We start from the raw sequence: 24,302 nt of genomic DNA, 5'->3' as shown, positions 1-24,302 counted from the left end.
GGAAAATGAATAGACAATAATATTTATTTATAATTTTATTAAATTAATTCTATAACTTTTTACATATAGTAAATTATATGTGCTTTCGTCAATTACATAGAATAATGCTGCCAAGTCACATCAGCAGTAGTCACAATAGTACCTAATGTTTGCCTCTACGATCAGACAACGAATGACTGCGTGCCGCCATCTTGGATAACGAATACTCGGAGGTTTCGTTCGAAGCGCTCGCGTCGGGCGAACGCAATGTATGCGAGTCCGACGCCCGTGACAATGGAAACGTCAAACCGAATAATGGCGCTCCGCCGACGTCCCGGGCGCTCCGTGGCTTCGCCCACGCAGTCGCCGGCCCGCGCCGCCGCTCCGCCATCAACTTGGTCCAAGAATATATCTATTTAATAATTTGTATAAAAATTTTGGCTCCAAATATTTACAAATCGGTGATATTTTTACAACGCCGGACTAATTTTAATTTACAGCGACTAAGTTGGGTTGTGCTGCGGAGCGGCGCCGGAGGGCGACTATTATTGCAATTTGTTTCTAATAACACTTTTCTTATCTAATGAGATGCGCGCGTACAGAGCACGCACCGCTTCTAATACCCTATCGTTACAGTGATACACCTGTATATAAGGCGCTCTACGCGCTCGATACGTCTACGAGAAGAAGGGTACAGTCGGAAGATATCGCAAATCAAAGTCACTGTAGCAATAGGATACCGATTCAGTTAAGGAAGAGACAACATCAAAGGCAGAGCTGCACCGTAGGCTACGACCGTCGCCCGCGCGCTTATACACTATTCGTACTCTGACGATACCTTCTCCCTGTTTCGTGATTAAAATTAACGTTTAGAATTAACACTCAAGTAGGGGCTTATACAGAATTTGTACTCTTAGAGCGTCCCGTCGCCGCTTCTAGCCATTTACACTCGGTTGCAAATGAAACGTGAATGAGATATCGCGAAGGTCGTCCGTGGACGGTCAGGCGTGCGAGTTGAAGCGAAACACTGGTACGGTATAAATTAAATCGACAGAGCACTGCCTTATAAATAAATAAAATTTGTGATATATTAATTTCCAAAAGATAAATATTTTTTTCTTCTTTCGACATATTTGAGGCAGGATATGACAGACGCAGCTGAGGCTATCGATCATTGAACCCTTTAGACGTTGTGTGACCGCCATTGTTACTGGCCATATACTTAAAATATTCTTTGTAACATTGCAATAAAACTCTCCGCAAGGAATCGCAACCGTCTAAAGAGCTAATTCTGAAGGCCGCAGCTTTCGTAAAGCTGATGCAAGCATCGGGCACAGATAATATTACGTTTGAAATACGCGCCAAAACGTAACCGTAAAATTCATTTGAGTTGAAATTTTTAATGTATTTTATTATCGACTAGACATACTCGTTGATTCAATTAAATAATATAACTTTAATTAATTTTTGATTTTCAAAAACAACAAAAACTTTTTGAGACATTGACAGAATAATTATTATATTTTGGCGGGAATTTCAACCGTGACATTACAGGTTTTTTAGAGTGAGTGGCACCCGACGGACACACGCGGCTCAGCCGCTAACCGATAACGCATTATGTTAAGAGATCAGACTGTCATTTCAATAATTATACGTTTATAACTATACTTATTATAACATCCATACCTAAAACAATTTACAATAAATTTATGAATTCAAAAAAAATCTAACATTCTGCAGGACCAAGGAAGCGATTGAGATTTGAATCGAGCGAAGGTCCATTGAACATATTGTCGTTGAAAAATACCTTTAAACAATACAATCAAACCAGCCATACATAGTAAAATGAATTAACAATTTAATATTATAAGATACAATAGTCATAACAAAAATATATCGTTTAATATAGATGTCTCCTAGCAAAGGTTTCATTTTATCAACACAGTGTATTGTCCAGCTTTTCATTCAATATAATATTATTTTTGGTATGTGTGTGTCCACATAAATTAAAAACCATGCGAGCAATTGTGTCAAATGATAAATTTGGTCATATTCGTTATCTATAATGCATAAATAATATCTAATTTAACTGGCCGCGATTTAATATATAATGAAAAATAATATATAGAAACACATTACTCGCACAGGCCTGTGACAATGAAGTGAGATCATAAACATTCTATATTAATACTTAACAATGTTAGCGATTTTGCAAACGTGTCTTTCTCTGACGAAACGCTGTCCGCCATTTTGAAAAATCGAATGTAACGTCATTTGCAAATGGCGGTCGCGACGTCAGAGACAGCGCCACGACTTGCAAATGAGGTACGGAGAACGAGCGGTCTATGCGAAATTACATTAAAATCCCATAGCCGCGCTATTAGTACCTTCTCGTTAATATGTTTCGTTAGAACTTAAATATTTTTGGTGGACTGTCATGTAAGATGACAAACCAAATAATTTCGCAGCGGTTAGATCGTCCAACACGCACAGATCTAAAATCTATTTGATTAAATTATACAAGAAAAAAATAAAATTATATACAAAATATAAAATTGATATCTAAAAAAACATTCGCTCTCGCGACATCATTTCCGGATATCAATAACAATAAGTACCTAAGGAATTAAAACGCACTTTCCAAAGAATAAACATGTAATTTATAAATATATTAAGAAATAATGAAATAAAAATGTGATAAATATTTTTCATGTCCGGGGTCGAGCCCCGTTTGTGATGAAGTGAAGCGGGTGATTGCAAGAGTCCAAGTTTAAACACCAAAGAGCAGAAGAGAGAGAAAAATTAACTTGTTTATACATTTTTTTTTTGGCAATTTTGTACTCGGTAATGGATCGCGGAGGTGTGTGTGTCGAGTAGTGTGTGTGTGCGGCGCGGGCGCAGACAATCTCCGGCGAGTCACTCCCGGGACGGGGTCCCCACTCAGTCACGAACAACATTCGCCTCAGTACATGTACCAACAAAATGTCCTACGATTGTTTTGTTAACACGAAGACAGTCGCTTGGTGGCGGAGACGCGCACACCGCACCGCGCTCGCGCCGCGCGCGCTCACCTGCAACGACGACAAACCACTGTATACTCTACCTCAATGCCTCGACAGATTTCTCATTGAACAAAAAAAGTCTAGTGTTTTCTATAATATAATTCGAAAGAGGCAAACTAATATTTCGACGGGTCCCAAGAACAAAATCGTATCTGCGAAATTCCTACTTTACAGTGTGATGGCTTAAAGTTTTGTAAAACTAAGTTTTTTATATACGGTATTTCATATACGGTATTGTTCTCCTGGTTATCTCAAAAAGTAAACACTTAATTTAAAAGAAAAACACACTACCTTGTAGTTAATGTTATACAGGTTAATAATTAACAATAAAGTCGATTTTGTCTTATTTTTCCATAAGATTTTATTCTTGGGACCCGTCGATTTATTAAAATATAATAAAAAAATATATTATACATTAATGCAAATATGAAAGGTACCAAAGCTAGAAATATAATTCTCATTTATGTTCAACATTGCATATCTCATGTTAAGATTTATAAATGAATTCAATCAATAACCAGCTTACCTACACCCTGGTATATCGCGTGACGCGGTGCGCGCGCGCAGGCTTGCTACGTCGCGAGCGTCGCCCGCGCGCCACGCCGACCCCGCTGTCGCCGCTGTGCCCCGACACTAGCGACTCACTATCACTCTGGTTCGACGTGTAGCCAATCACGTCAACTTCATCTGGAAATTATAAAACAAAAATGTAACAGAATTCACAGTATATCAATATATGAACAGATGTTTGTTCGCACGATTTTCTCGAAAGAAAGTTTAAGTTTTAGGTGTAGGATTTAGAGCCTATATACCTACATCTAGTTTGGAGTGTCTGTTTGTAATATAATCACATTCTTACATTTCACTTTCGTGTTCTGCGGTGAGATTCGAATTTCTTAATTCAGAATAGCCATACTGTAGTAGTAACTTATTGAATTCGATTTATTTTAATATATGTATTTAGGAAATATGCAGATCTTAGGGGTCAGTTTGTATGTATTTGTGTATGTACATATATCCCAAGTCAAGTTAAATTCAGAAGCGGTCGATAGCAGTCCCATAGATCGACAGTTGAATCTAACGAAAGATTCCCAAGGCATTGTCACCATGAATTACAAATTCATAGAGCAATAAATTAAGTCTTGGTCGGATCGATCTTACGTAAATGTTGGGTCTGCGTCTAGATTATCTACATAAATCCATGCTACAACGTTAAGGTACCGCCCACATACTTCTCGACATGATAGAATCGATAACTTAATCCCTAGGGAGTATAAGCATGTCTGTGTGAGTAATCTCTGAGATGATTCGATTCTGCTGAGATCAAAATACTGGCTTAGCGAATCTGATATATGTAAATCTATTCGCAGCGGGCTTTGCTTCATAAACTGTTATAATTTATGCATCTCCAAAGTTACATAATTAATCAATGTTGGATGACATACTTTAAAAGTCGTCTTCGAAAATTAATTAATTGCTTAGAAGCAATTTCATTATAACAATTTTCTTTGTCTCCTATTTGTAGTTCATTTTAATAGAATGTTATTACTGAACGTTAACAAAGAAACAATTATCGTTATCCAATCCGCTGAACAATATTCAGATATATTTCATTATATGCTCTCATGATTTTATGTTTAAAATTTCAATTTATTATCAACTACAATAGAATAACATTTTATTCAATAAAATGAATATTAAATGCAAAAATATATTCTATAATTCAATTTTGTTTTCACCGGTTTTAAGTATGTTATAACTTACTACAAGCTCCATTAAATCGAAGCTCTATTTGAACAATCGTCCATAATTTGAAGCACATAAAGTCAATGCACCGCAGTTCAAGTGGGATCTGTTTGACCTCTTCCGATAGTCAAACTACGAAATTGTGTTGACCCATTTAACCCGTGGTCCGTGAAACCGGCGACACCACGTCTTGTCCAAAATGCATAAATTTTATCCCCAAATGCAACGTGACTGCATGACTTGCGCGCCAGTCGACGGTGAAAATTGTCCAACGTAATATTATATTCGGGCAAAGCTATTTCGGTAACTGCATCTGTAATCTCAACTTTAATTCCGACGGCACCGTTGAATACAGTGTTTACGGTTTACGTTTAAGTATTTTATGATTAGGAATTGCTTTCGACGACAACATTTGATTAAATTTTTGGTATTGTCTTAATTGAATTCCATCTTCGTAAACACGATCTCTTTGTTCCCTGCTCACGGTCGCTACTTTATTGAGTTGGTCTCGAGTTGCGATCATTCTCACGAAAAGTTAAATTAAATTGACTGCTTTGTAGGCATTTTACGAAATGATGACTATGAAATAAATTAGTATCTGCTGCGATCACATCCAATATCCCGTTTAATCTCCGAGGCACGGCGGATGATATCTCTTTTTTTATTTGAACTAGCTTAAATCGTATCGCACACTTGTCATACAGTGAGCACGTATGTTGTGCATTTTTATTCCATAATAGCCTCTACGTTTACGCCTTAAGATTTAAATTACTGTACGCGAACTTAGATATATCTTCTGTACCTTAGGTAAGTTGTGATGGAAAATTAATATCCATTATTTTATTTACGAAGTATAAGAAGAAAGCGGACGGAATAATTTGAGAAAAAGTTGGATAATTTTGGGATGTTCATTAAAATATATTGACATAATGTCTCGCTTCAATCACCAAAGTTAACCAGTTCATAATCAAGAAGAGAAAAAGTACCGAAGTTTCATTTACAAGGCAATTCGGTAAAACTTTTCCGATTTGAATAAACATGAAAAATAATGAAAACGATCGCCATACGTTAATTCAGATCCCCGAAAGTACCCGTTGTTTGCGAGGGAGCGCTAGGGTTACAGGCAATCGAGAAGTAGTTCCTCTCGATTGGGTTCGTTGGGAAAAAGTTGAGTGAGTTGTTTGGGCCTAACTTACAGCGTATGCCATTTACAACGACCGAATAATGCGTGTCTGCCTTCCCACGGCCTGCGAAACTTTGTCGTTGATCTAGAAACTTCGAACCGGTACATGTTACGTAGTTTTGACTTTCAGCGAGTAAATTTCAATAGGAATGTGCCCATTTATGTCAATTTCATTCGACTTTGCGACATACTATGACAAGGTAATTGCTATAACATATTATGATATGTTGACTAATATATCAATAAACATATTTATTTTTTACGTTACTTTATTTTACTGTAGTATGACTAGGATTTAATCAATTTGTTCAAATAAGCATAATTTACCTTTATTATTATTGTATGTAACTTGCAAGTAAATTTTCGTTATCCGAATAAAGTATTATATGGATTTATTTTTAGTATTGTATTCTGAAAGGATCGCAAGATGGTATAAAAATAAAAGGTATTTGTTTGTTAGTTGAATATTCCTCAATAATAGGATTCCCAATACAAAAGACACATATTAAAAATAAAGTCATACTTATTATTGCGAAAGTCAGCTTGGCCACACATACAACTGTGTGGTTTCCGTTTTGTATTTTTCCATCAGCAAATATCGTTTCTCGAAACATAATACCTTAATATACTAGAAGCGGAGGCGTGCCGCGCTGCTCTTATATTCAATTTCTAGTGGAAATAAATTTCTGGTGAAATATTTGAAAAACTGTAAACTGGTAAAGTTTTTAAAGCGAAATGCTTTGAAAAGGAATACTTTATTGGGTAGTGTGCGCTCAAAGCAGTAATAAATAGAGATTTTATTTTATTTATAATTTTTGATATTCTTTTTTCAAAAATACTATTGATGCATCTAGAAAAATATGGTAATATCACATATCAAAAGTTTAAAAAAATACTTGTTTTTTTTTCTGAATCCCACGTCATGTAAGCTTGATAACAAAATTTCATATTTAGTTTACTGGATATTGTTTGGGAAACTACTTAGAAGTCTTTCGCCGAGTTAGGTCACTATCTCCATAATGCTGCCCTTACTTTAAAACTTCCACTGACTTTCACAGTATGAAATTTCGACCTAATCTTTCTAATAAAATAACATAGTTATTCGCGTTTGCGTCATTACACTTCAATCACTTTTGCCATCAATTTTTAGAACCAACTTAGATCCGGCTGTTTAGGGTTGTCACAGAACATAAACACAAGATAGAAGATAGAAGTTAGCAATAAATACTCATTTATTTTAATATTAAATATATCGAATAAAAATATTATTTGTAAAACATTAAACTATTTCGAAACGCTAAAAGATTTTTAATGTGCATAATGCTTTAAATTTCGATTTTGAAAGAGCTTTTACTATTACTACTTCGAAAGAATTCAATTTCTAAGCTTTTTAATAATTGCAATTAAAAAATAATCATCAAAATCCAATAACTTAGTGTTGCAATACCACTGCATGTCAGATTAAATTATAATCGCATTTCATAGGTATGAAATGTGCGGACAATTGAATTGCAGCCCTAGCGGATGGGGTTGGGAGGAAGAGGGTTCGATTGGCGGCCATTTAACATGTATTGCAGGAAATTGGCGCGAACGTCGCCATTGCGTTCCGTTGCTGCAGTTTGTGTAATAATTAGTCTGAGGGTAGTTTCCATGTGTTGGAGTGTACGGAATTATGTTGTGTCTTTGACAGCGGAGTTCGTTGGTACAAATACACCGACATGCGATTCGAATTGATCTCGAACGAACTGACTGAACCGAGCCAGATATTGGAATTGAGATGCACGCTCTCGATGCGTTCGGGTTTTGGTATCGGATCCGTGTTTTGTTCCGTAATAAACATATTTATGTTTATTGATTGTTATAATTCTCTCATCACCAGTTACACGATTTTACTGTATTTACGGGAGGTATCGAGATTTTATCGCGCTATTTTTAGTTACCATTGTTCTGCTCTATAGCGTGGAATATAACGGGAAAAATCTTTTGTCTCTTGAAATTTTCATTAAAATTCATACTTTTCAATAGGGACGAGTATTTGTCGAAAACAATTGAAGTCTAAAGATTTTTGAGATTATTGTAAGTGTAATATATAACATTGTATCGCAATTGAACTAGCTTGAAGATACCTTATTATTATTTAATTAGACGAAATTTCATCAGCACTTTATTCCTCAGCTATGTCATGTACAACTAACTGTCGTTCGCGACTTCGCTCGCCTTTTGGACATTGATCGTCATGAATGTGGCGTAAAATATCAGGTGCTACCGCTATATTGCTTCATACATAATTAGGTTTAGTGGTTTATCCGTGGGTAAGTAATAAACAGATATACAGATTTACTTTCGCATTAGATAATAGGTATAGATATTTTGAATGTTACATAGACGATATGAATCAATGACATTATATAACTTATGAAATATAAATAAATGAGCTGACGTAAGCTAGACGTTAATACACTCGCAATATGAGACGTATATTAATATACACGATACCATTTCTAATCCTGAGAGCACAAACAGTTATTGCATTGACAAGTTTCTCTGAAGTCAATCGACGCTGGAAAATTAATAACTACGATATATGTATTTGTATTTTTCATTATGTATTACACATTGATATATTATTTACTTGACATTTCGTCTGAGAGCCTTAATCAAATACGTCGGTATTATTATGTAATACAGACTAATGTCGGGAAAATTGTATTGTGCGTAATTCCTTCCCCTTTTTTATTAATGTGTTCGCTTGTTACATTATGGAGTAATTCCATTTTCAATTTACCAAGCTGTATCAGTTATTTATTACTAGTAGTCGCCTGCAGCTTCGCTCGTTTTAGGGCGTTGGTTGTCACGTGTCAGGCAAAAATGTAGCCTATGTCCTTTGTCCGAGTTCAAGTTCGCTTCATACTAAGTTTCATCAAATTCGGGTCCGCGGTTTGGTCATAAAAGAGCAAAAGACAAAATCAAAATAAACTTTATTCAAGTGGGCTTCTACAAGCACTTTTGAATCGTCATTATACAATTAAGTGAAGCTACCACCGGTTCGGAAAGTAGATTCTACCGAGAAGAACCGGCAAGAAACTCAGTAGTTACTCTTTTACAGACAGACAGACAGAGTTACTTTATGTATAGATTGTGTATTAACTAAATTGACTTTAATTTCTATTTGTCCACTATCTTTAGAGTAACATTATTTGTTTACCATAAATACGATTGATTATCTTGAGAGTGGCAAAACGGCCTTTAAACAGTCTATTCATAAATCATAAACAATTAATATTTCATTAACAATTAAAGCGACTCTAATCACCGACGCAAATGTAACTCATTTAGAATTGATAGAATCGGCAAGACCTTGGGTTTTCGAAGTAGGCGAAGTGAAATTTGATAGCGTCATTAATAAACTGCTCCTGTTGTAATAACAACCATATAGTTTAATACTACTCCAGAATTAAGAAGACGAAACAGTCAACAAAGTAAGAGCGTGATTGTCCACTGTTGGGCTAAGGCCGCATATCTTGAGGGGTTGGATCCTAATCCAACACTTGATCACACAACTGTCATATCTCTATCAACAGGTATATGTACATGTGGTACTTTTTTATCGATACATGCATCTTACATTGCACCATCGAGCAAGAGATACATTATAAATATATTTGTATTTCTTTACTCAATATGACAATCTTGTATGATCATATATTATTGGTAAAACTTTTAATGTATTTGTTTTTTTTCGAAATTGCATCTATAATGACAAGCGTTTCGGCTCGACACCAATCATTAATAATAATTAAGTAATGATTGAATGTATCATGAATTCATTTAAAAAAAACGCGTACCCTACTTCCATAGCTACCCGAATAGCAATATTGCTTTGATAAAGTTATAAACGAAGGTCGAAGATGTCTTCAAAGAATTGTTAAATCAAATCAATGAATATAGAATAGTACCTGAATATTTTAATTATGAGTAAGAAATTTCAATAATAAGAACTACAATTCTAGAAAGATGATAAAATGATTTCTGTTCCATTATTTCTTTTCATCTTCATTTTTACGGAAAATTGATTGATATTACGAAATAACTTACCTGTAAGATTCAGATGAGATATTTATAGGTAATATGGAACAAAGCCGCGATGAATATTCTATGAAAATACATTCGTATATTGTTATTGATTAACAATTCTTCAAAGACCTTCCGTTGCTTGCATTTCATTAATAATCGCATCGGAACTGTCTATTATTGATTCAGCTTGCTTTCTGATAACGAATTCAATTATTTTTCTATTCAAATTAATTTCATCAGCGATCGAATCGCCTCAACAACCGGCGTCTAGCTTCCAGACGAGATGTAAAATATTTACGATTGGCTGTGAATTATTTATGGTCCACTTTTACACGGCGGTAGCGGGACGCGACGCCACCTGACTTGGAAAAGGTCTAATAAATCTCGACCTGATAATTTAGAACTTCCAAGCATTTAGGTCTCGGATTGATTTCACTAATATTTACGTTTGATAATGATTATTTATCGTTGAACGATGACTGACGCGAGATGGCCCAGTGGTTAGAACGAGTGCATCTTAACCCATGTTTGCGGGTTTAAACTTAGCTAAGCACCACTGAATATTCATATGCTTAATTGGTGTTTATAATTCATCTCGTTCTCTGCGGCGAAGGAAAACATCGTGAGGAAACCTACGTGTCTCAAATTTCATAGAAATTCTGCCACGTGTATTCCATCAACCCGCATTGGAACAGCGTGGTGGAATTAGTCCCGAACCTTCTCCTCAATGAGTGACGAGGCCTTGGCCCAGCAGTGGGAAATTTACATGCTGTTCTTATTGATAATTGACTAAATGTTAAATATAATTCAACATTAACGATTTTTACTTTTACACTATCAGCTGAATTGATAGTTTCACTCGTATTTACACACGATTGCCTAATAAATCTCACTCACACTGACATCTTTGGGCCCTTGTTGTGTATCACCTTCTTACACTTAATCTCCACATAAAACTCCCTTATTTATTTGTTTTCCTCATACAAATTATCTGAGTGTGAGAGAAATTATTATCTGCTATTAGTATGGCCAATAATTTATGTTGATAGCTTGTATTTAGTGTGACGTCTTATTTGTATTTAGTTTTATCTCGATTACTTCTTCAAATTCATGTTAATTTATTGTTACACCGAAAGTGCTTCGAAAAAAACCTATTTGATATCTCATTATTAGCTCTTGTGTGCCAGTAGGTTTTCAACTAAGATATTTTTTTCTTATATAGAGTCTCCATCAATTCTAACGCTATCCTGAATTGTAAGCATTTTTTGTTACATCTTGTGGATTTATGCGAGGCCACCACCGCCTGGCCCCTGGCACACTTTTGGCAAATGCCAGATCCTAAGATTTATTAGTCTGGCAAAACAATAGCCTGTCTGAGTGAAGCGTTATTGATTGTAAACAGGCTGCCGTCGAAAGACCTCTTTGGCTTTTATTACGGTTCAATAGACAAGAAAGCGTTACGATTCATTTTTAATGTAATGGCTCATTTATTCTCAATGTAGACGCTGGAATAATTGTAGTCCATAATGAATTACATAATTGGGCTATAATTAAGACGATTAATCCTAGGCGGACGATTGTACTAAGCGAGTCTGTTTATTGGTAATGTTTATTTTCTGTGTTATTTCCTTTGTTAAATTGTTGAAATAATGTTCTTTATAATAATTATTAAAAGGTAATTTCACAAAATTTTATATGAGACCTACTTCGAAATATTAAATGACAGAACGTTGGCTCAATTCACTGAAACTTGGAAATTTTAATAACTTCTTTTAAGAAGCTTTAGCTAAGTGACCTTAGGAAATGTGTCAGGTGCCATTGTTCCCTCGGATATAATTTGAGAAGCGACTCTACGCAAAATGAATTTGTCACCTGATAGAAAAAGTTAGATCAGGTAATTGTTATTACTGTCATTGATAGGAAATCGAAAAAAGCAGAAGGTAATTTCGCTAAAATTCAAATCTTATAAGACATTTGACGCGTGAAGAAATTCAATTCCGTTGAAATTGGGAGGCAAATTAGATTCTCTATTGGTAACCGTTACGAGGTAACGAACGATAGTGAAAATAGGAAAAAAACGTCAGAATACGTTTGCCAATTTCCTTTTAGCTTTTTTCTATTATTACCCTGTCTTTCGGCGTGAAAATCCTTATAACATTACAAATTGTGAGACTTGTTGAACTGAACTGAAAATCGAAAAGAGTTGAGTTAGATGAAAATAAAATAACTGCTTCAAACTCGACGGTACCGAGAAAAAAAAAATCTTTTTTAACAAGTAATTTTCCACGTTTCGAATGATTCTCGTATAGTTTTTTTGCACCTGTTTATATTGTATTTTTGAATTGATTGCTTGGAGCGCTTAGGTTAAAAATCAAAGATCATATAATATTTATTAGTTTAGCTTTCGTTGGCTTTTGTTTGAGGCAATAATGCACAGATTATTATAAAACTATAAACACTCCTGCGAATATTGTTATCAATGTAAAACTACGTACTTGGTCAACGGAATGTAAAAGTATATTTGGGATAAAAGGGAAGTCGGTTATTTTATGATACTGCGCGCTCTTAAATTTTAATGTACATATTTAAATTTTTCTATTATAACTTTGAAGGGGATGATGCATCGTCTAACGCTGTTGTCAGCAGAATTTTGCGCCTAAAAATGGTTATTATGCAAAGTGGCAGACTGCTTGCTCACCGTTTTAAATACTTAAGACCTAATTTATGACATGTAAGTCTTTAAATAGATCTTTTATCTTCGCTATTTAAATGATAATCTGATCAAAGAAATATGTGCTCAATTCATCTTAGATGGATGTCATTAAAACTCAAAAGTTCAAGTTCAATTTTGTCATTGAGTTTTGCACGAGCGATTGCAGTTTTCCATTCCATTGCAACAAATATTTAAAAGCAGTGCCCGTAAATCGTTACATCTTCCATATTGATGTAGGCTTATAGACGATATCACATACCCAAAAGTTAACGCCAAAACTAGAGGACAAATTTATGTTCATTTTTACATAAGACTTTTAACATTTTACATATAATTAATCTAACATTAGATAGAAATAGTTACTACGCCAAAGTTGTCTCATATTCCATGTTTTCCAATAACTTGTATTTTCTTTAACGACAATTTGTAAGACAAATTACGCATCTAATTTTAAAAGTTAATAAAACTTAGTCAATCAAAAACATCATTACGGCTGTATAATACAATAGTCTGATGCCGCGTGGCTCGTTAATTAAAGTTGGATAGTTGCAGTAATTAGCGGTCCACCCCCTCCCCCCACCGCACCCGACCTCCTGATAACAGCGGAACACGGAAGGCTTATCACCGCAACTCGCCGTAATCTATAAACAATGTAATCTTTATGCTTTTCGTGAACACTGAATTTCAGTTCGCTGTTAATTCGTGCTCGAATTATTTCGGTCGAAGAAATAGGTCGCTTTGATTTAGAATAATATCACCCCCAATTGTTAAATGGATTACAGCATATGTTGCTGTTTAGATTAGCTCCATTAAGGGTTGCTTGGGTGAGACAGAAATAGTTTTGTGTACTTATATTCGATACAGGATAAGGAATCAAATAGAACCTTGTTTGAATAAAAATATAGTTATGTAACAGTCCATAGGGAGACATTCATGATAAAAATAAATATTACAATCGTATGATGGTTTAGCTGGGCGATGTAGTCGGAGTAAGAAAAGGTTCGTCACCTTAAGATCTATTTTCGTGTGCTCAGTATAAACGATAATAATCTGCTTTGCCGATCGAGAATGACATATTACGTCGCAATGTTTGATGTTTAGTTTCAAAAGGTACTAAGAGTTTAAGACTCGATAAAGGAATGAATTTGAAAAATGACGAAGGTTCTCTGACTGTACATAGTACATAGGATAGTTTAATCTCGGGAAATGATTTCATATTTACTCTCAGGAGGAAAAGGGAAAACATTATACCCAAACAGTCAGCGTACACAAAGTAGCGACCACAAGCTCGTATGCAATAAATTCATACGTTTATTACAAACGGGACAATCCTTCTGTAATATTTTCCGTGTAATGGAAAATTTAATTTAAGGATATATTGTAAGACCTCGAGTCCTTTAGTATAAAATATTCTTTTTATGCAACGTATAATGATACGTTTCTGACGTGAAATCGTTTTGAATTTAGGATTATTTTTATAATAAAAGTTTACATTAATCATATAAAAATAGTGCTTCACAAATCTTGTTAGGTATTTAATAATTTTAAAGTAGTAAAATTGTCCCTATGTATGCTTAGATTTTTTAAATTACGCAACGGGTTTTGATGCGGTTTTATTTATTTGATAGTGATTCTCGTGATACATATAATAAAATTTGAGTGTCTGTTTGTAATATTAAAATAGCCCTTTTTTACTCAATACACGACACATATACCAAAATTACATTTTCTACTATTTTTGTCGGTTTGTCTGTCTGTTTCTTTCGGCTAATCTCTGGAAAGGCTGTACCGATTTTGGCGAGAGTTTCACTGGCAGATATCATATATAATATCTTTTTTGTATTTTTTTGTAAATTCAAACGCGCACAAGGTCGCGCGCACGTCTAGTATAATATATGGACTGATAACAACTGAAGAACTGTGAAGTACATAGTCTTTACATAGTATAAAACAAAGTCGCTTTTTCTTTCCCTATGTCCCTTTGTACGCTTAAATCTTTAAAACTACGCAACAGATTTTGATGCGGCTTTTTTAATAGATAGTGTGATTCAAGAGGAAGGTTTTTGTATATAATACATGAACAATATAGTAAAAAACACTGATAATTTTAGAAGTTTGTAATGTGATGTCGTAAATATATAAATTCTGTAGTATATTTAGTATGAGTATTGCATCCGTGCGAAGCCGGGGTGGGTCACTCGTATATTATATAATATATATGCGTGAGACAGTCTGTAGTATATTTATTGTCAGCATTGCACTCGCACGAAGCTGGGTTGGGTAGCTAGTTAATAAATATATGCAAATACTAGTCTCCTCTATCGTAACCCGGTAGTCGGGATTATTAATAAACTTGAGGTGCGAAAACGCGGCCGTCGTAAATCACCAGCTAACGTCGTGGTTTCACCGAACATGTTATTGATTTTTATAACAAACAAGCTAGCGACACGCCCCGGCTTCGCACGGGTATACTCATACTAAATATACTACAGAATGCCTTGCAACGTTCTCAGTATTTTGCTATTAGAAAATATGTACCGCTTTGTCCCTGCTTTATAAATCTTTAATATCTTTGAAAATATTCATTTAAATGACATACTGTAAAAGGCCATATTGATCTATAATAAAGCACAATGTATTTAAGGTACTTAATTAAACAATTATTAATGTTGTTTTGCTTATTATCGCTTCGAAATAAATAAAAAGAAGGAAAGGATAAATTTCTATTGTGAGTTATCCCTAAGAGATAGATATATACTACACGGACTTTTCTTAAGACCTTTTTAATGTGAACAAAACTGTAGTACACTTGAGTCTAAAATAGTAATTTTGATTAACGATATCCAGAATCAAATCGAATCGAGAGCGTTGCCTTCAAATTCGACCTTGAAATTGTGTTCCTTAAACGATTAAAACCGTTTCTACTACAAAACATTTTTTATCACGATCAGGTTAGCGTGGCAATGGCTCTTAAATTTTAAACAATTATCCAATACGATTCGCGTGTACGTTTTACGTTAGTGTGCGTATGGCAGGAACCTGCACACATGCAAGTAACAACTACATAAAGTTTCACCTCATGTAATCGATTACAAAATGTAAATAGTAATGACATGCAAAATTGAATTGAATCATTATGATATTTATAGAATATAAAAATCAAAATGGCTTATCAAGCTAATTGAAATTATCGAATATATTCGTAATCGTAATGTCTTTTCGTATCATTATTACATTGAAAAAAATAAAGTCGCTTACAGTAAGTACGCGTAGTCTGTCCCAATGTATGATTAGATCTTTAAAATTACGCAACTGATTTTGATGCGACTCATTTCAATAGATGGAGTGATTCGAGAGAAACGTTTTTGTATATAATACATGAACAATATAGTAAAGAAAGACTGATAATTTTAGAAGTTTGTAATGTGATGTCGTAAATAAACAAATTCTGTAGTATATTTAGTATCAGTATTGCACCTTTTGCGTTCATGGTTACTCGAATATAAAATGTAGAGATATGCAAAATTGAATTGAATCATTATGATATTTACGGAATATAAAAATCAAAATAGCTTGTCAAGATTAATTGAAATCATCGAATATAGTCGTAATCTGTCTTTTCGTATACGATATAATATGCATGGCACCTTCGTCGATGCATCCTACTGTAGTGACTTTACGCAGTAGCGTGTCAAGCGTTCATGCGATTAAAAGGGTTGGAGCCTAGTCTAACCTTCAATTAAACCTCTGTAAAGCTGAGGACACACCCAAGTTATGTTATTAAATAAGGAATTTTTAATTTCTTTAAATTGTATAAGTAAAATAATCGATAAAGTTCGAAGTTTGTATACACGTATAGACGTTTGAAATTAGCTTTATTAGTCTTATATTTATTTTATGTCATAGGAAAAAAAATCTAGCTTGTGACGTCAACAATTTGAAAGCAGGAGTAAGTTCAAAGTAAAGCTATTTGTACAATAACATAATATACGGTTGTATATGTGTAAGGTTGTACCCTCACCGAAATGTGCTGTTTTTTTTTTATTTATTTCATAAGTTATACGTATATTGGTTCTGTATTTTTTTCAATCATACAAGCCTCTATTCATATTTTGTAGCATTTTTTAAGCTGGGATAGACTTGATTTTCCTTATAATGGATTCATTTGATTTCAATTCTTAAGTATATAAAAACTTTGTACTTTTTCCTTACTTCCTCCGAGGTGAGTCGCTAGAGTCATGTCTATAATGACGAGCATCCTGTCCCGGTTTCGAGTGCGACTTATAAATAAAGAAAATGTTATGATATTAATGTAATTTATACCCTATATCTTCAGAAATAATGAAGCTTTCTACGAGTGATATTTTTTAAAATTAATATACAAACAAATTGGACCGCCTTATAATATAATATGAATAAACAAAAAATAGCATATGTGTGTCGGAGCCTTAAAACATTGTTATAAATCGCGTGGAGCTACACGATATTGATTTAATCCTTATCTCGAGCGCCATACTACCGATAATTCAACGCAACGTTTGATTGATGACGTTTTTAAAGCGTTTACCGCGCTTCATTTGCGACGGTAATGCGGTTAATAGTTTGTACCACGTAATTTGGTAATATTCCGAAATGCAGTTAGGCTATAATCTATTTGTTGATCGACGGAATTGAATTACGTTCCGTTCTGCTTGTAATTTTATTGTAAGCGACTTTGCGTCGAATTACGGCAAGGATATTTTTATCTGTAGCGTTAAAACGTTTTTGGGTATGGAAAAATGGTTGCACATGTGTCGGAGCAGCATATAACCGTCATGTCATTTTGAAATGACATTTACAAAAAGATACAGATGAAATAAAAAACAATTGGCGTTATATTTATAAACATATTAATACGTCATTGTTTTAGAAAAATATTTAGGTATAGACATTGGTGCTGTTTTTATTATATCATTAAGAAGTTGATTTGAGTGTTACCAGTTTTTAATATATCTACGAAATAGTGCAGCGAAGTAAATTGAAAAAAAAAAGAAAAACGATCTCTGAAATACAACCTCTGTTTTTATGGATAAGTTGAACCGTTAGAGACGCAAAAAAGGTTTCTCTATGAGTCTTGTATGCCTAAAGAAAAATATCTATATGTAAATGTTGGCCTTCATACGTCCGTTTGAATATTACGTAGCTTTTTAATCCGACCAGATGGACTAAAAATCAATTAGATTTTTTTTTATTTGGTTATATAAATCTTTTACTAATAAATTTCATCAATTATCAATCAACATAACTATGTGTTCCCAATGTACTCACGTTGTTTAATTTTATATATATATTTTGTGATAAATTGTTAAAATCCTTATAATAAAACTCTAATATATAATCACGGATGCAAAGAATAATCAAGGTAAAGTAGAACAGTTCAAAAACTCCCAAACAATATAACTATGAAGAAAGCGGATTTATTCCTTAATAGAAGTGAACCAAACAAGTATTTACAGAGCCATGTAACAACGATATAAAAGAAATGTTAAAGTTTTCGGCTGTCCGTGCGTCTGACAGTTAAATTGCGAAAGTTAATGCATAAATAAATGGTAACAATATAGGCTGTAGGGTCAGGGCGGCTGCGAGCCCTGTAACAATGGCTTCTGCTCAACGCCCGTCAGATTAAGGGTTCGTATCCAGGGATATATCGTAGCAAAAACGATAAAGTATGGTCGTATCAATTTTTTAGCAGGATATATAACAGCCTTCACAAACGAACAGGGCTTTATGGCTGCTTGTCTAACGCTAACTCACCCTGGGAATGCTTTACTGGTAGGTCGAATCTCCTCACAATACAGGTTCTGATACACATCTTACTATGGGTATTTTTGTTAAGCTGCTAATATTCTACACTGCTTTGGATTTGCATATTTTTATTTTGCGGTGGTTTTCTGGTTTCGTTTAAAATAGGTGTTTATAGTTTACATGTTGTTAATAGCATTCACTGAACTGGAAAAACATCTTTAATCACCGCTGCAGAAAGTAACGTCAAATAATACTTGTTGTTGACGTGTGTCTGGAAGGACCTCTCGAGGGAACGGAGGAAATATGTTCGCGAGAAGAAAATGCTACATTTGTTTCTGAAATTATTTATAAGAGGGAGGTAGATAAAACCTGAGAAATTTTCGGCACATTTGTTATAAAGAGTTTTGTTACGTTGCGTTCATTGTTTCAACCCATTTATTTGTCAAGACATTTGACAGCAATTTATTAACTAATGACTGTCAATCAAATTTAAATGAATATTTATTTAAAACAAGGATCAATTTAATTATTAATACAACTATTTTCTTATAATAAAAACAGGCAAAGGACAAGAAGTTTTTGCCTCAATTGCTATGCTGTTTCATATGACTACACGTTATAAAAAAAAAAACAAAAACTTTATTTCCCTCTGACAAACAGACTACTATCAGAATAGAATATATACCATATTGTTTTTCACTCCATTATGTGCAAGCTGCGTAATAATGGCGAAAAAAAAAACCTATTGAAAACGCAATGCGGTAATTTCGTACGATCCGCTGATAGGCCACTTACAATTCCAGTTCCTGAAACTATTATCCAATTTGCTTACAGAAGTGTCCAACGCAAAGGACTTGAACAATTGCAGCCTATCCATTATCCCTGGATGCCAGGGCCTAAACAATACGGACAATGGCGCTGGCCCGCCTCGTTGATACGGGAATTACATTATTGCCATCAGCCCATGTAGCATTTGCGTGTGGACATTGTTTTGATGTCTTAGCTTGTCACTGGCAGCTAAAATAATGTCTCGACGTATTAAATTGTCAGAGTGTTTGAACCTGGATCGAATTCGAAGTTCCTTTCATCAAACGGACACAAGTATACAATAAATACAGTTACAACTGAATGTTTATAGTTATAAGCCAGTTTCATATGTTCCCTTTTAAGTGCTATGTGTGCCAAGTTGAAGTTTCAGCTGGAAATAGGGACGACAATAGTTCAAGGAGTCAGGGTGGAACTTGGGATTTTCCCATCATGACAATTTGCAAGTCGGCTCGAAATTAAAGGAAAATTGTCGACTATTTTATTGATTTTGAACGAAAATGAAATCCACCACAAATTGATCGTCTGTAGGATGTTCGTCGTATAGATCACCTTAAAAAATAACTGACTTTACTGGACCTGTCTCACATTGCTTCAATACGAGTTGGTGGTAGCATTTAAGGATTACTGGAAGTCATTTTGATACTTGATATTCACTGACTCCTCTTTAACATTTTATATTGTTGTTGTAACGATAGTAATTTGAAAATGCAAGCAATAAGCAAATTTGATGCTCATCATCTCCCTATCAGCTGCGATTAAAATTAAATATTTATTGTGATTACGACTTTGTTTGTCAATTAGCGAACGAGTCTTCGCTTTCAATAATCCCATTAGGAGCCGCGTCGTGTATGCTCTTCGGAATGCCTAATTACACGTCATTCATAGCTCATGAATACGGCAATTGCTTCCTTCAGATGCGCATCGAGATAATGAATACAGGATATGTTATATCTCGATTGACTTATTTTCTGATAGTCGCTATTTTACAGTATTGGAATATACCACAGCCGAAACGGCTGATGGCTAGGAAAGGGGTAGGAAATCAATCTTGATCAATGATTGCAAGACCAAAAACAGACAATCGCCGTTAATTGTCATGGGACTTATTTGTTTTTATATATAATATAAACACGATAGTATGAAGGGCATAGGGACTATATGTTCCGAACCTTCTCCTAGGAGGAGGAGGAGGAGGTCTTAACACATCAGTGGGAAATTACAGGCTGATGTTGAAGGACTAACGGGCACACATTTGGCACGCAAATATGGCATGTAGAAAAATCGTATTTATGTCAGTTTTCGAGTATAAGTCATGTACGTTACTCACCACTCTCGGAGACGGATGAGGGCGACCGCTCGGCCGTGGAGACGCCGGAGGAGGACTCTAACGAGGAGAGGGAGTCCGCTCTCGTCGCGTGCGCGTGCATCATCGAGCTCTCGGAGAGGGAACGCGTCACGTCTCGACTCGCCCTCAGCTGTGCCAGTCGCCGCCGCAGGTAGCGCTGTTCCCTTGCTAACTGTTCTTTGTGACTTGAATGCCTTTTTTCCCGTTCTTCAAGGCTCTGCAACAAGAGAACCACATGCATTACCGTAACCTTGGCTTTAGTAACATATTGTTTTAGAAGATGTTTACATGTTATTTAATTTATAATAGAATGTCAAATGAGATAGTGAGCTAAGAATTGTACGATGCGCAATTTTGAGACATAAAACCTATTTATAAACTCATTTATTCAATGCTGCCAACCATGTCAACTTATTTTGGGATTTATTATCTGTGCCTTGTGGATATATTAACACAGGTTTACACTGATTTCCATGTAGTCAACCTCTTATCTCATTCTGTAAGAGAAAACTATTTCAAGCGTACACAGCTCGCTGATGAGTACCCGGCTTTACTTGCATAAATTCGTTGCGTTTCGTTCATTATTGGTTGGGTGGTCGAGGCGTGAAAGTGGAACGAACACATTTTATGTTCGTATTAATTAATAAGGCGAATAACTAACGATTATTAATAAGGAATATAACAAGAGTTTCGTTTATTTATCACCTTGTGAAGTGCGTTTAACTCGAAGCTTGTAACTTCACTGATAAAGATGAGGTTTACCCTTCTAGTAAACAGCCTTGAAATATAATACCACTGGTGGGTAAAAGCGTCCCACTTATTTAAAAGAAGATCATAATTGATGGTACACATAGTATTATTAGAATACGTATATAGTACTATAAGAGCCGAGATAGCCCAGTGGTGAATGCGTCCATCGTAACCGATAATTGCGGATTCAAACCCAGGCAAGCACCACTTGTGCTTAATTTGTGTTTATAACTCATCTCGTGCTTGGCGGTGAAGGAATACATCGTAAGGAAATCTGTATGTGTCTAACATGATAGAAATTCTGTTTGTTGATGATGATAGAAATTCTGAAATGTGTCTTTCACCAACCAGTATTGGAACAGCGTGGTGAAATATGTTCCAAACCTACTCTTCAAAAGAAGATGTGGCCTTAGTCCAACAGTGGGAAATTTACAGGGTGTTGTTGTTGATTATTTCATATGATTCCTAATGTTTTTAGATGACATTTTCCCAAACCGAATAAGAAATGGATTAATGCATCATCGGTAATTTCGAACCCGCAATTTTCGGTTCACGTGTACTCTGATCTATAGGGTCAATTTTAAACATCATTTTGAATTTTAATTCGAAATTCAAAATTTCATTGCAAAAACAAATTACCTTAAAAAATAATTAATCGAGCGGAATACAATTTTAATCTAGAATAACACGCCGGCTTCAAGCAGCGTGTAATTTCTTGTCTTTGCGTAAGACTTTTGGCGTTAATATTTCGTGTTCATTTATGAGCAATTAATTAATTAGTATTTATCAATATATTACCTGACTAAAATACTCGGTTAGTTTTCCGGATCATTGATTGCGGTTATTTACTTTCCACGTCCATAAATAATTTATCGACTGAATATTAAATTGCAGACGTATAGTACGACACAACTTAGATGTAGCATCGACCAAATTCGTAAAACCGATCACATCCGAATTGAGTACGCTATCCCAAATTATCAACATTTATTTCTCATGCGAATATGATCTTTGCACAAATATAATAACTTGTAATATTATGTGACCTAATATATTCGTCAATTTGACACGTCGATTTACATGCACTTGCTTTTTCTGACGAGATAATCTATAGCGACGAATAGCGTCGAATGGCGCGATAGGGTGCTATTACTGTTGGTTGTGACAACAACATTCATTACTCTGATCCTAATGTAAGTAGCTAAAGCACTTGTGTGTGAAAATCAGAAGTAACGACGGTACCACAAACACCCAGACCCAAGACAACATAGAAAATTAATGAATATTTTCTACATCGACTCGGCCGGGAATCGAACCCGGGACCTCGGAGTAACGTACATATGAAAACCGGTGTACACACTACTCCACCACGGAGGTCGTCATCTTATATAATAAGCTTTATCATTGTAAAACATCCATCACTTAAAATAGTTACGAAGGTAACGTGGAAAACGAAGTCGATAACAACGTGAAAACGTCAACAACAACAACAACAAGAACAATAACCGCTTGTTAATTCCCACTGCTGGGCTAAAGGCCTCCTCTCCCTTTGAGGAGAAGGTTTGGAACATATTCCACCACGCTGTTCCAATGCGGGTTGGTGGAATACACATGTGGCAGAATTTCTATGAAATTTTTCACATGCAGGTTTCCTCACGATGTTTTCCTTCACCGCTGAACACGAGATGAATTATAAAGACAAATTAAGAACATGAATCATTGGTGCTTGCCTGGGCTTGAACCCGCAATCATCGGTGAAGATGCACGCGACTAACCACTGGGCCACCTCGACTCTCGAAAACGTCATAAAACGTCATATATTATATTATATACAAATAATATTCGGAACACTGTAAGGCGTCAGTGAGATAATAAGTTTAATTTCTTTTTTTAATGGCTTAACTGTATTGTTTCGCTTTTATTATGCAGGCACGGTAAAAGGCGAAGTGAGGTGGGATATAAATCAAATAAAACAAGACACAGCTACCGGGATCGCGTTTTGTTATAAATCATTGCTAGCTTTAAGCTTAGTTTAATATTTGCCTGTCTGAGTAACATCCGCCCGCAGATACCCCAACACCTCTATGCTTCGTATACGCAGACAGGCTTATACAGAGATTAGATGACTAAAAATTTTAAATCTTGCCCAAATTTTATTCTATACAGTTAAATTTCGACGACCTCCGTGGTCGAGTAGTGTGCGGGTTTGATTCTCGGCCGAGTCGACGTAGAAAAAGTACATTAGTTTTTTATGTTGCCTTGGTTTTCGATGTTGGTACCGTCGCTACTTCTGATTTTTCATAACAGAAGTGCTTTAGCTACTTACATTGGGATCGTAGTAATGAATGTGATGTTGTCCAATATTTATTTATATATTTAAGTATTTTATTCGTCTAACTTTTATTTCAAAACATTTTTTTCTCTTTCACTGCAAAGTACGTAGTTATGACTTTATAGATAAGCTCGAAATATTTTTTTCCACTTGTTTTCATATCCAGAACATGTTTTTATGCACAGACAACGCGTATCGAGTTTTTATTTAATATTCCGCGATAAAAATTCGACGGCAGACGTTGTATTTATATGCAAAAAAGCAAAAAATGAAAGCGTCGATGGCACCCATCATACGAGGAGATTAAATACATTTTTTTTCCAAGCGACCGACGGCCGATGACTTCGGGATAAGGGCGTGAAATACAATTATAAATGTTTGCTGGTAAAAAGCATCCAAGTTTAGCCGGCTAGTACGATTCGGTAATCCCGAAACTCATTCGCGTTTAGCCGGTTAAATCGGTCGGTATGTGTTGTTCGGCGAGGATTAGGTCGGATTTGTTAATC

The 24,302-nt window shown here is 35.1% G+C and overlaps 1 protein-coding gene across 2 annotated transcripts in view; it reads right to left on the bottom strand.

Moving 5' to 3' along the window:
- Positions 1-20: 20 nt before the first annotated feature.
- Positions 21-24,302, bottom strand: part of LOC124543943 (max dimerization protein 4-like) — a 289,206-nt gene continuing 264,924 nt past the window's right edge. For both annotated transcript variants that reach the window (XM_047122275.1, XM_047122274.1), the window contains exons 5-7: positions 20,697-20,931; positions 3,568-3,728; positions 21-3,050 (exon numbers count right to left, since the gene is read on the bottom strand). In XM_047122275.1, the coding sequence (XP_046978231.1) occupies positions 3,568-3,728; positions 20,697-20,931 (396 nt within the window). In that variant the 3' untranslated portion in view covers positions 21-3,050. The remainder of the gene's footprint in view (positions 3,051-3,567; positions 3,729-20,696; positions 20,932-24,302) is intronic.

This window comes from Vanessa cardui, chromosome 3, assembly GCF_905220365.1.
Source record: "Vanessa cardui chromosome 3, ilVanCard2.1, whole genome shotgun sequence".
NCBI lineage: Eukaryota > Metazoa > Arthropoda > Insecta > Lepidoptera > Nymphalidae > Vanessa > Vanessa cardui.
The sequence above is the reverse complement of the archived record's forward strand: the minus strand, read 5'-3'. Positions and strand labels throughout refer to the sequence as shown.